Source organism: Panthera pardus, unplaced genomic scaffold (assembly GCF_024362965.1).
Source record: "Panthera pardus isolate Hobbes unplaced genomic scaffold, ASM2436296v1 HiC_scaffold_8, whole genome shotgun sequence".
Classification (NCBI taxonomy): domain Eukaryota; kingdom Metazoa; phylum Chordata; class Mammalia; order Carnivora; family Felidae; genus Panthera; species Panthera pardus.
In genome coordinates, this window is record NW_026527013.1 from 152,313,952 (window position 1) to 152,326,072 (window position 12,121).

The 12,121-nt window shown below is 45.1% G+C and overlaps 1 protein-coding gene across 3 annotated transcripts in view; it reads right to left on the reverse strand.

Moving 5' to 3' along the window:
• The window catches only part of CREB3L2 (cAMP responsive element binding protein 3 like 2), a 120,545-nt gene extending 109,096 nt beyond the window's left edge, over window positions 1-11,449 (reverse strand). Inside the window, exon 1 of one of the 3 annotated variants that reach the window (XM_019452883.2) lies at window positions 10,932-11,449. In XM_019452883.2, coding sequence (XP_019308428.2) covers window positions 10,932-11,033 — 102 coding nt within the window. In that variant the 5' untranslated portion in view covers window positions 11,034-11,449. The remainder of the gene's footprint in view (window positions 1-10,931) is intronic. The other 2 variants (XM_019452882.2, XM_019452881.2) reach the window with 2 other exon arrangements.
• Window positions 11,450-12,121: the final 672 nt, after the last annotated feature.

A 12,121-nucleotide genomic window follows, 5' to 3' on the forward strand; every position in this document is an offset into this window, starting at 1 on the left:
CTTAACTCACTGAGCCACCCAGGCCCCTTAAGTCTACTGTTTTTACGTTTGTAACGTAGGTTCTTCACAGGACATTCTGTTACTGAAAGAATGGGATAAGAAGCCAGCAAACAAGATGACTAGGAAACAACCTAGGCAGCCAAGAGACCACTCAACCCACAGTGCAGCTGAAACTTGGGGTGGTTCCTAAGCTTCCTCACAGGTGTCTGCTCTGCTCAGGGCTGAGAAGGGCCACCTGCTTCCTCCCTGGGGGAAGTGGAATTGTCCCTCCTCCCCATCCCCTCCTCTTCTCACCCTCCTGTGGGCCCTCAGTCCTGGCTGCCCAGCTCCTCCTCCCATGCCTGTTGCTCATCTCCCAGGAGGCTGAGGGCCACACAAGCACAGCAGAGAACAAAGGTAGAAGTCAGCCGCAGCACGCAGGGGACATGCAGGGGGCATGGAGGGGGCAGGGAGGTGGCTGCAGGGTGTCCCACAAGAGTCCCCTGTGTAGGTCCCGAAACCCAGGAACTGCTTGTAGCTGCACATTTTCTTTGAAGCTGCATCATTTATTTTACCGTTCCTTCCACTGGCAAACCCTCAGGCTCATGTTCTTATAGCAAAACCATTTGTCCTCGCCTACTATCATATCATACAAAAATGGGGCCAATTAGGTTCTCTGCTTGTTGAATAGAGTTGATGTTATCTGTAATCAAACCCATCTTTGGCAATCAGTGGGGTCTACCCTATACTTCCTTCGTGGGACGAGTCAGAAGAAATAAAGCAAAGCCTCACATCTTACAGGCATTTGGTAAATCCCAACACTCTTACACAGGTATTAAGAGTCCAGAGACCAGCCTTCTGCATGCTCCAAGGCCATAAATGACACATGCACAAAGGGACACACGCATAAACTCCTGGTTGCCAGCCAGAAGGACATCCAGGGACAGATGGACTCAGCCTGGAGAAAAGAATGAAGAAAGTACCTTCATAAAAGTGCATGGGCACTGTGACAGTCTCCAAGGCCAATTTTAAGGATTGTTTTAGGCTTCTGTAAAAACAAAGGAAAGAAAGAGGCAGCCTTGCGTACATTACCCACTGTGCATATTTACTCCTAGGTGCTGTCCGTCTGTCTTCCACTCCTGCCTGGAAACCAGGCCCCTACCCGCTAAGCACAATGCCACATAGCATGCCACGGGCTCAGACCACAGGGAGGCCGCCATGGCCCTGAGACACAGGCACTGCGCTCAGCTGCCATGCACACAGTCCTTGGAGTCAGCTGCAGTGCACGCTCAGTCTTTATTTATCTTAACCACTCTGTAGCAATTCTCTCTTCTCTTGGATCCTGTGATGGGATTTTCCTGGATTTTCTCCACATTTTCCTATCGGCTCTTTCTGAGTTCCATCTGCAGATTCCTCTTCCCTGGCCAGCCCTTCTAGGGCCCCCAGGGCTCCATCCTTAGCTTTTCTCTTACTTGTCACTCTCATTTGACCTCCCTGGACCAGCTTCTGTGGGCTATTGGCCTCAGTGATCCCCACTAGACTTGCAACATCCAAGTCTACACCTTCAGTCCAGACTTTTCTCCAGAACTCTAAATCCAAGTTCCCAAAGGCCTTTTCCGAATGTTCCATGGACACATTAGAATCAATGTTTGAAAGGGAACTCATTATTTTCCCCACCGAACGCGATCCTCCACTAAATATCCCCTTTCCAGGTCACTGGAAGCCCCGCCAACTCAGTCTGCCACTTCAGAAAACAGGAGGTCTCCCATATCCCCCTCACGGTCCCTCACGGTCCCCATGTCTCCGGGTCTGGCTCCCAGCCCTTGCTTGCATTCATGTGCTCGTCCCGGTCGGGTCCAAGGCCCTCACGGTGTCTTGTTCGACCTCACGGCTGAAATAGGCAGCCACAGATCATCTCACCACCATTAATTCTACCCTCCAATCCATCCTTCGTAACCACTAGGGTTTCCTTTCGACAACATACTTCTGCTCCTGTCCCTCTTGTTAAAAGCCCTAACAGACTCCTACCTTCCTGCCCACAAAAGAAAGGCCAAATGGTTAAGCAGGCATGTAGACCTTTTATGATCTTGTCATATACCCCAACACTCTCCGCAGGGCACCTACTCTCAAAGTACATAAAACTACTTGGGATTCCTAGAATCAACCATGACATTTTGCACATTCCTACTCTATACTTGCTGTTCCCACTGCCTAAAGAACTCCTGTTTTATACGTCAGGACCCACTGTAAATCTCACCTGCTCTGTGAGGTGTTCCCAATCTCTTCGTGTTCTTTGTGCTCCAGAAATACTTTGAATGCAGCTCTAACGCAAAATGTACACCAGATATTTAATGACTTGTTTATACATCTTCCTTCCCACTCTACTGGGAGGGCCACAAGGTCACAAATGTAATATCCTCCTGCCTAGAACACGCACAGGTTTAGAAAAGCAGTTCATTAAGTTCCTCAAATTGGAGGAAGGACCGACTGTGAGAGATGTTTCCCCAGGATGCGTGGACAGGAAGCCATGGGAAGGAAGGAGTTAATGTTTGAACCTTTACAATGTTATGATTGGTAACCTTGGATTTAAATTTCTGCTTAACACAATTGGCCAGTGAGAAAGCATTTTCATCACAAATCCTTATTTCCTCCAAGTTTTCTAAAAACATCACCCTATCAGTTTGAATCCTGCAGGCTCTTTCTCAGCCAAAAGGAATTTCCCTTTAAACAAAAACTATTCAGACATTTCCAAGATATGAAATGTTAAAAACCAGGATTTTCCACTCAGACAACTAGGAAACTGTTTATGGATTTTTTTCCCTCCAGACTCCTCTTATTTGCCAAGAAGTCTGAAGAAGATTTTTTTTTCTGATGTTAAAAAAATGTTTCCTACCTCTGTGCCTCTCTGTTTTTCCATTCTTTATTTTGTCTGGGATTTACTGAAGCAAGATTTTAAGTCAGAAAACAGAGGCTACAAAATGCAGCATGACATCTGCCAATTAGCTGCCCCAATTATACAAGGAATCAACTAAATCTACTTACTGGTGTTTTAAATCATTTTTTAAAGCTGAGAGCCTTGCAAGGGTAGGAGCATGATATTCAGCATAGAACTACGGGGTTTAAAAAAACTCTCTGGGACCACGCGATACAAATGAAGCATTTTACAGCTGGATAAACTGAGACCCAGAATGTCAAGTAAACTTGTTACAAAATGAATTCACACAAGATGCCTTATGAGCCAAGGAAGAACTCTCTTCCAAGAGACACTGTCTATACTTCTAACAAGAAGCAGGCATAGAAATTTGGGTGGCTCAGAGTACCCCATCTCAACTCTTTAAAAAAGATAAATAAATAAATAAATAAATAACACCTCAAAGCTTTTCAGTAATGTCAGCAAAATCTATATAAATAAATTACTCCACAATACAGCAGTTCAAAGGCAGGCAGTTCAACATGAGGCAATTGTAACTGAGATTGACAGCAGTTATACACAACAGAGGAATACATGGTACATGATTCTAAGAGGTTATGTCTGATTTTTGCACTGACCTTCCACACAGTCCTAGAAAAAATCAGACATACCACCCCAGAACACCACAAAGTGTTTCCCAATCTGAAGAATAAGCACGAGCCCAGCCAAAACACAGCCTCCATGTGATGGGTGACACTGACTCTAGAAACAACTGTGTCCCAGTAATGACCTGTGAGCTTCTCATGCATCTATACGCAGGAGAGCTGAGTCAGTAAAGATTCCCTGAGATAAATGGGATGTAGTGCTAAGGGGGTTCAAAGTGTCCCCAACTCTTAGAGTAATGCATCATGAAGATTCAAGGATTACCCAGCCACAGCTCTTCCGCAGCCAATGAGGGCCCAGAAGAATCTTGGGTTATACCAAAGAGCTCCCAGTTTCCATCAAGAGACAAGTAATAGATATGAAAATCTGAGAACCAGCTGTATTGAAGGTGACAGAGGAGCCCAGGAGAGCGTACAGAAAGAAGGTACCAACTGCTCACATTTAACAGGTAGTAAGGAAGCCAGGGAAGAAGGAAAAGCTAAGCCCACTAGACCGTCACGGAAGCCAAAAGCAAGAATGAGTTAAGAGATGATCTTGTGGTCAATGCTGCCAAGTTACTTCCATGAGGCCTAGCAGGTAAGGACAGAGAACAGACTGGATTTAGCAGCTAGACAGAAGTTGGACGATCTTCTAGCAACAGTAGGAACCAGAACAGACAGGGTGCGGAAGTAAGCAGAAAGTAAGGAAATGGAGACTGTAGCTATTGCCCACTTGTTTGAGAAAACCTGGCAGTAAACAAGGGAGAAAAAAATGAGCACGAAGGAGCAACAGCAGAGACGTATGTTTACAGCAGAAGGTAGAAGGACAGGAAATGAAGATGTGTGAGAGAGAATAATTACAGGCCCCCGTGCTTCCCGAATGATGTCAGACTCCTGAGGTGAGGACCTCTCTTCCCCAGATTAGGGGAGAGAGTGGAAAAGCCTATCTATCAGGGCCAGGCAGTGACATGGGAAGAAACCGTGACCCAAAGAGGTGAGGTAACTTGTGGAAGGTCACTAGAGAACCAATGGCCCTTGACACCAAATCTGCCTGGCTCAAAAGCCCACCCTTTCCACAATGCTGCCTGCAATGCCACTCTAGTGGAAACTGGGACTGTTAGACAGCCATCCACACTCCCATCTTGTTCTAAACTCTGCAAGAAAAGTTATTGATGCCAAATGACCCATGTTGCTTTCCACTAAATTTTCAGGTTTGCAGAAGCATTTACACGAATTCAGAGTTTTAAAAATATATTAACAAAAGAGGTCAAGGCCACCAAGCGTATCATTTCTCTAAGACTGCCTCACTCCACTTAATTATGTATCTCTGAGCATCCTGCACTTGGCTAAGCATCATGGGACGACAGCAGAGCCAAAGTCATGTCCCCTGTCCTCAAGGAGCTTGTATTTCAGCTGAGAAAATCTCTTCAGTGCTCAAGGCCTCAGATTCTCTGTAGACAATACAGGCCATTGCCTCCTATGCGCCTCACAGATGACCTATGTGATTCGATTCAGGGAAAATTGAGGTCACTTAGAACTTTATTTGGAAGAGATGAAGAGCATGTGATGAGCAGGGAGGAAGAGGAATAGGTTCAAGGGTGACCCAAAGATCATGGGTCTCATCATTTTCTTTCAATCCTAACTCTGCAGGGGCAGGGAACATGAACACTCCCTTCATTCATAAAAGCACTCACTTGGACAATTCAGACATCCTACAACAGTAGGCCCAAAACCCTACTAAGGGCCCAACCAAGGCCTAGGGCCATTTGCCCCAAGTCAGTCAGCAGACAGGTCTGAGCCATGCCAGACTGAGGCAGGCAGTTCAAGATGCCAACAGGCACACATGGGCTTGTCAATATTTGAATAGCTATAAACAACTGAGAATACAGCTTCTTTGAACACTGACATTCGGCTTTCCACCTGCTGATCAGAGGTTGTGTGGCCCTCGAACGAAACAAGTCATTCTTGTCTTGCATGATAAGCATGATCATGGACTTAGTTACCTCCAGTCCTGATATTTGACCCTGATGCAGACAGTTCAGATAATATAGTTAATTCTAGTTAGTGAGTTGGGACACAGCGGCACACTCTCCCAGATATCCTTTGTGTGTATTTTGGAGAGGCTATTCCTGTCTCTATGGTCTTCCTTCATTGGGTGCTATTAGCACAGCTAAATAACATCCTTAGAGCTTTGCAAGCGGCACAGTACTTGGTTCGATATTTTATTCCCAAGGCTAATTATTATAGATTTTAAAACATGTTCCATTTGCTAGCCCACCTCTGTGAGGAAAACAGCCATTGGTCAAACAAACCCACTAAAGAAAGGACTGCCAACTCAGACTATTTTCCTAAGGATCACTACAATGGTCATGCTGATTGAGCCTCCAATCACTTCTCAATCCCCAAATGACTGATCTGAGCCAATCATGTAAATCCCTTTCCAGCCATTGGTTTTACGATGGTCAAGTGACCCAATCCTTGCCAACGAAACTCAAAGTAAAATCAGCTGATAGGCTTCTGAAAAAAGTTTCTTCCATCCTAAAAAGGGACACAGGAAGATACAACCTCTCTTTTTCCTTTGGACATTTGTCATTTTGAATCGAACACCCGAAACTCATATGGGAATGAGTTGCTTCCTGGTTGCATCCAACCTGAAGGTGAAATCTGCACATAGATGGATGGCACTTAGGACCACAATGATACCAAGGAGTCGCCAAATGAGCCAAACAAGGAGCCATACTTCTAGGACTCTTACAACATGACATAATAATTTACTTATTGTATAAGCAATCTGAATCAGTTTTCAGTTAGTTACAGCTGCAAACTTTATAATTATTAATCAATTATTAATCTACATACAATATCTCATATCTCTTGTAAGAGCAAATTCACATCAGACCTCCCTGCTTCCATAGAATACTATTACTCAGGGGTCTTTCAAGAAAGAGGGCAAGTACATGGAGTGGCTCAGTGGGTTGAGCGTCCGATTTGGGCTCAGGTCATCGACTCGCGGTTTGTGGATTTGAGCCCCATGTTGGGCTCTGTGCCGACAGCTTGGAGCCTGGAGCCTGCTTTGGATTCTGTGTCTCCCTCTCTCTCTGCCCCTCCCCTGCTCATGCTCTGTCTCTCTCTGTCTCTCAAAAATAAATAAGTGTTAAAAAAAAAATTAAAGAGGGCAAGTACAAAACTCAGCCTCACCGTCTCATCCTTCAGGGCTGTTCCTGAATTCCCCATCCCCAACCTGTTTTATCACTATGAGAACAATTTCAGAGACAATAATATAATGGGTCAAAGAAATTTCACCAAGCCAATGAAAATCCGTTAAATTGTAGATAAATTAGCAACACATGTACCTGGTTGCCCTATGAATAAGGGCCATATATATGGAACAGTGGAAGAATAGTGAAAGTTCCCTCTATTCCCCAAATATTCCTCCTGTACAACCTGGATATTGCTTTAAGTTCTCCATTTACAGATTCACCCTTTTGAGCTGAAGTAATTGTAAACACCCATTTAGGGGGTCATATGTTATGCCTTACTAATATTTAAATTTTTAGTATAAGTTCAAATCTTTCATGAGAGCAAAATTTAAGAGGAGGGGTTAGAAACAGAACACCATTACAATGAGTCCTTGGGGTCTAAGAAGGGAGGAAAACCTGAAAACAAAGGTAAAGAATGGTGAGGTGAGGGCCTTGAAGACAAAGTATGTTTGCTTTGCAATTCTACGTGAACTCACCGGTTATCATTCAGTTTGTGGAGATCAGGTGATAAGTAATGAATGATATTCTCAAGCCACAGGGACCCAGGTTCCCCCTCAGGACCCGGCCACAGGCCAACAATAGGAGTTATCTCCAAGGTGGAACATCAGCCCCAAAGCTCCAATATCCCATTGGAGCCACATCAGTTGCTGGGCCAGCTAGGAGGAAGAGGAAACCACCAGCCTGTGAGATCAGCCAACTCCATCCCGGCACTCAGGGATAGAAGAGGAAGCCAGATGGCCTTCACATCCGGACACCAGGCAGGTTGAACATTCCCTTAACTCTCTACCTCCCACTGTCTGGAATCAGTCGTTTTATTTTAAGAACCAACGAGATATAAAATTTTAGTGCATAACCACTGAAGAACCTTACAAAGTACTGGATTTACGTGAATTGCATTGAAAACAAGCAGAACATCTGTCATTATCTTTGCCAAGACTTCGTAGTTCCCATCGTATAATTTTTTACAAAGATTAAAATCATTGCAAAAATTGAAAAAAAAATCCCTATTTTCCAGATTGTTAAACCGAGATATAAGAAAGTTACCAAGATCATAAAATTTATCACACCCAAACCCACTATTAATCCTCCACCCTGAGAGCCCCTTTCCACCAAGCATTCCTGCCTCCTCTCTTCACCCAAGGCCTCCACTGACTTGAGAGGTGTTGAGCTTTAATGGAGCACCAGATCCCCTCTGCCCCTATGGAGACTCAGGCTAAAATTACCTCTAGTCCAGTTTTACATGGTGCCTGTAAGCTTTAGTTCTTCATTTTCTAAATACACTCAGGAGGTAAAAATTAGAACAGTACAAAAGGGATAGTATGTAAGTAACCCCCTCTCCCCTGTTCCCTCCCTTGACCTCCAGTCCCCAGGTCCTCTTGCCAGAAACAATAATCTATTTCTTGAGCATCCTTCTGAATATAAACTGTATATATATAATATAAAGTTTACAGCCTGTTTTGCTCTTTGAATTACAACATCCCACAGTGAATTTCCAGAAATGTAATTTGCACAGAATCTTAGAGGAACACAACATACGTATTAGAAATGCCCAACACCCAGGCAGGTTTTGGGGGAAAGGAACAAGGTTTCTCACAATGATTTCAAACCGTAAGAGACATACTTCTCGTTTTTTAGATCCACCTTTTCTGAGCCCACGTTTAGCCTGTACACACTCTTGAAGAAACAGTGTTCATAAAAGCACTAGTGACTGGCCCAAAATAATATTTTGTCATCTGTAAGGGAACAATTTTTTACGCTTCAAGAGGAAGCCCAAAGCTGTAACAACTCAGGATTGAATGAGCAAGTCCATATTCGGTCTATCCGTGCACTTCATTATTTTGTAGACTTTGAACCTGTCGCCCTCCAAGCCTTTGTCCTTCTGAGCCAAGAAGTCTTCTTTACAATAACCAAATGAGAAAAACATTGCTCCCTGATGGCTCACAGAAGGCGCCAGAGACGTTAACCACTCCAGCCTCAAGCAATGTGAACCTTCTATGTTTTTAAAATCGGGTAGGTGACAGGTTTGCTAAAACAGGGCATTAGCAATCATGCGTGTGGGAACTAAATCCCTATTTAGACCTGGAGGTCAGGCCATTCCACATTTTGGACGAACAGTAATAATAACCAGTTCTGCAACTGGATACCCAACAGAGTTTAAGAAACAGATGGGAAAGTTATCTATTTTCAAATCTCTGCCAAACTCCCCTTAGTTTAGAAGGAATATAATCCAGTCGTCTGTGCTACTAAATCCAATACCTCTTTCAACACTAATTCATACACACAGGGGCAAGGACTTGTAGCAATGATGAGTGGCATTTTGTATGAGTGAGCTGCCCAGAAGAGACATACATCCCTAAGTATTAGAGCTAAAAGTCGTTAAAAGAATAAATAAAACTAGAAAAATTAATAAATAAAATAAAATAAAATTGGAAGAAAAATAATCACACATCACTGCTTCATCACCGTGACATAGAAAAGCTGAGCCCTTAATACCAAAAGGAATGTTAAGGTCTCTACCCCTGAAACTGTGCATAAAGATCTTAATTAGAGCCGGTCCAAACTGTCCCATCTGGAGTTCATGTCAAGTCACAGGTAGCATTTCAAATCCTGGCCTGTGATCTCACAAATGCAAGTCACGGGCTGAAAGGGAACGCATATGCCTGGACATAATTCATCCCACCAGCTGAAAGACAACCCCAAAACTGTGGCATTACAGCCGCTGGATGAGACATGCTCACAGTATGTGTTAGAACAAAAGGCAAGAACTGCCTCTCTGCAAATGGCTAACACCTGGAGCACCCAATTATCAGAAGATACTCGAAGGCCAATGTGCTGTAAGTTCTGCACTGACAACAGGAAGCACATCTGGGCCACCGAGCCAAAGGCAACCCACGTGGTCTCCTCGGGGGGGAAAAAGGCTCAGTGAGCAAAACCCAGATCACGCTACACATCTGGCTTTTGCCCCAGCATGAACTGCCTCTCCTTCTCAGCCCGGCACTCTGCATTTTTTTCAACAAGCCATTCTCCGCCACTGCCCCACCACAAACGCTTTGGTGGGAATCACAGGGAGGCCCTCATCCCTTTTCCCAAAATAACGTCAGCCAGAGGCAAAGGCCAAGGAGGTGGAGCCTGAGGCCATTTTGCAAAAGTTTCAAATATCCTGGCACCCACCCCCTTAAAAGAAATCATGAAGGGGAGACAGGCAAGCTTCTCATTTTCTCATTAGTGTTGTCTCTCTGCCTCTCTCTCTCTCTCATTACAAACTTCTGCATTTAAAAAACACAAAAAAAACCCCAAAGGGATCTCACATAAAATCATATTAACATTGCTGGCTGTGGGAAAACAAATTTCATTTTGCAAATTTAAGAACCAAAGATTTGAAATGGAAACTTTCAGAAAATGTGCAGTGTTCTGTGACATTTCGATCCCCAAAAGGGGTCCTGGAGGCATAAGGCTGAACAAAGAACTGGTGAGCTGTCCCACCTTCTCCAAAGCTTTTTTGAAATACGCAGCTGCCTCAGATTTTCCAGACTCTGCTGATCTTTCCTCTGAAGAGAGAGGAAGCAGACTTCTTGGCTGTACAGTTCAAGAAACCAAATAAAGTAGTCTCCCTCCTAAAGTCAAAGGGGCCTTTCCAACACACACACACACACACACACACACACACACACACACACACGTACTTACAGGAATATAACCAAGAAAGTAAAGAAAGAGAGAATATGACAGCGAAAGAAAGAAAATGCCTCTTTGTTTAGTTTTTTTAAAAACCTTCCCACAAAATTAATAGCAAACTAAACAGTGGCATATTATTCTCCAGTACCTCCCCCTTCTGCTTTACAGTTCTTCCAGCGAGAGCAAATGACATTACAGATGTGAAAAAGGCTCGGGGGGGGGGGGGGGTACAAATTGCTAAAGAAATACAAACTGTCATTACTATTATTAAAACTTTAAAAGGGCCAGCTGCCCGCGTCTATCTGTTCAGACAGAAAAACCACACCTCTCCCTAGATCTCTTCACTCTGGGCATACCTGCCTCTTCCCAGATACTTCCTTCCCAGGTCCCCGTCCCCAGCTGTTCCTTTGATGACCACACCTCCCCCTTGCAAGGCGCCCCTTCCCCACCCCGCCGAGTCCTCACCGTGTGGTACATGAGAGCCTCGGTTTCCCTAGGCTCTGACAGCTCGCTCAGCTTGCGGTCCCACTGCAGGACGCTCTGCTCCCCGCTCTCCAGCACCTCCATGCTGGTCCGAGGGACGCTGGGCCGAGGATGCTGAGGGCAGGAGGGGAGCGGGCAGGGCCGCCGCAGAGGGTGAGGTCCGGCTCCGCAGGGGGTGTGTGCGTGTGTGCGTGTGTGCGCCTGGGCGCGTGTGGCTTATGCACTTGGAACGGAAAACGTTCTCTGCCTGAGAGAGAACTGCCAAGGGTTCCCGTCCTATGTCCTCGGAAATTTGAGAATCGTCGGGGAGAGACAGGCTGCCCAGGTATCTGGCTGAAGGCTGAAGGGGTTAAAGCTGGGCGCGCATCCAAAATAAAGGCAGGAGATCAGCTCTCATCCTAAGAAAATCCCTTCGCAGTAAGCCCACTTTCCACTACTGCTCCAGACACAAACTTTGAGACTCCCCAGAGCTTCTCAGTTGGGCTCCAGGATCCAGCTCTGACTCCACCTCCACCTAGGGCAGTGACCAGTCGGATACTCACTTCGTCCGCTCTACCCAATCAGAAGTCTGGCTTTCCGCCCTGTCCCGCCTTTAAGGCTGGGCAGCGGGAAGTCTCTGCCCAGACTTTGGAATGTGGGCGGGGACCGCCTTTGACGTCACCGGGGAACTCCTTCTGCCAGGGCGCAACCAGCCACAGCTCTCTAAGGCAGCGGGCCAATGGAGTGCTTGAATCCGGGAGTGATGGACTGGCATTGTAGCCAATGACAAATGGGGGCTTAGGAGGAACAGCCAATCAAATAGCGACAAGAATACATTTTACAAAAGAGGGAGGGCGAACTCAGTACCTTCGCTTAGAATACCGAGAAGTTAGCGCGCGCTCCTGGAAAAAGAGAGCTGCTGTGTGGGCCGATTTATATATTGTCTTAAGTATTTCATATGCTGTCTTAAATATCTATATACGGTCAAATATTTTCTTAATATAGATTAGGTCATTTGAGTCTGGATTGTTTAAAAAATGAGTTACATATTATACACAAACATAAATATTCCCCATTGTGCACGAGTTTGTATTAGCGAAGTTCTAGCAAATTGTCATTGCCTGTTCACATTTTCAGCCCCCTTTCTGCTATGCTCTTCTCCTGACATGTTGTTTTTAGGGGCTTCACTTATT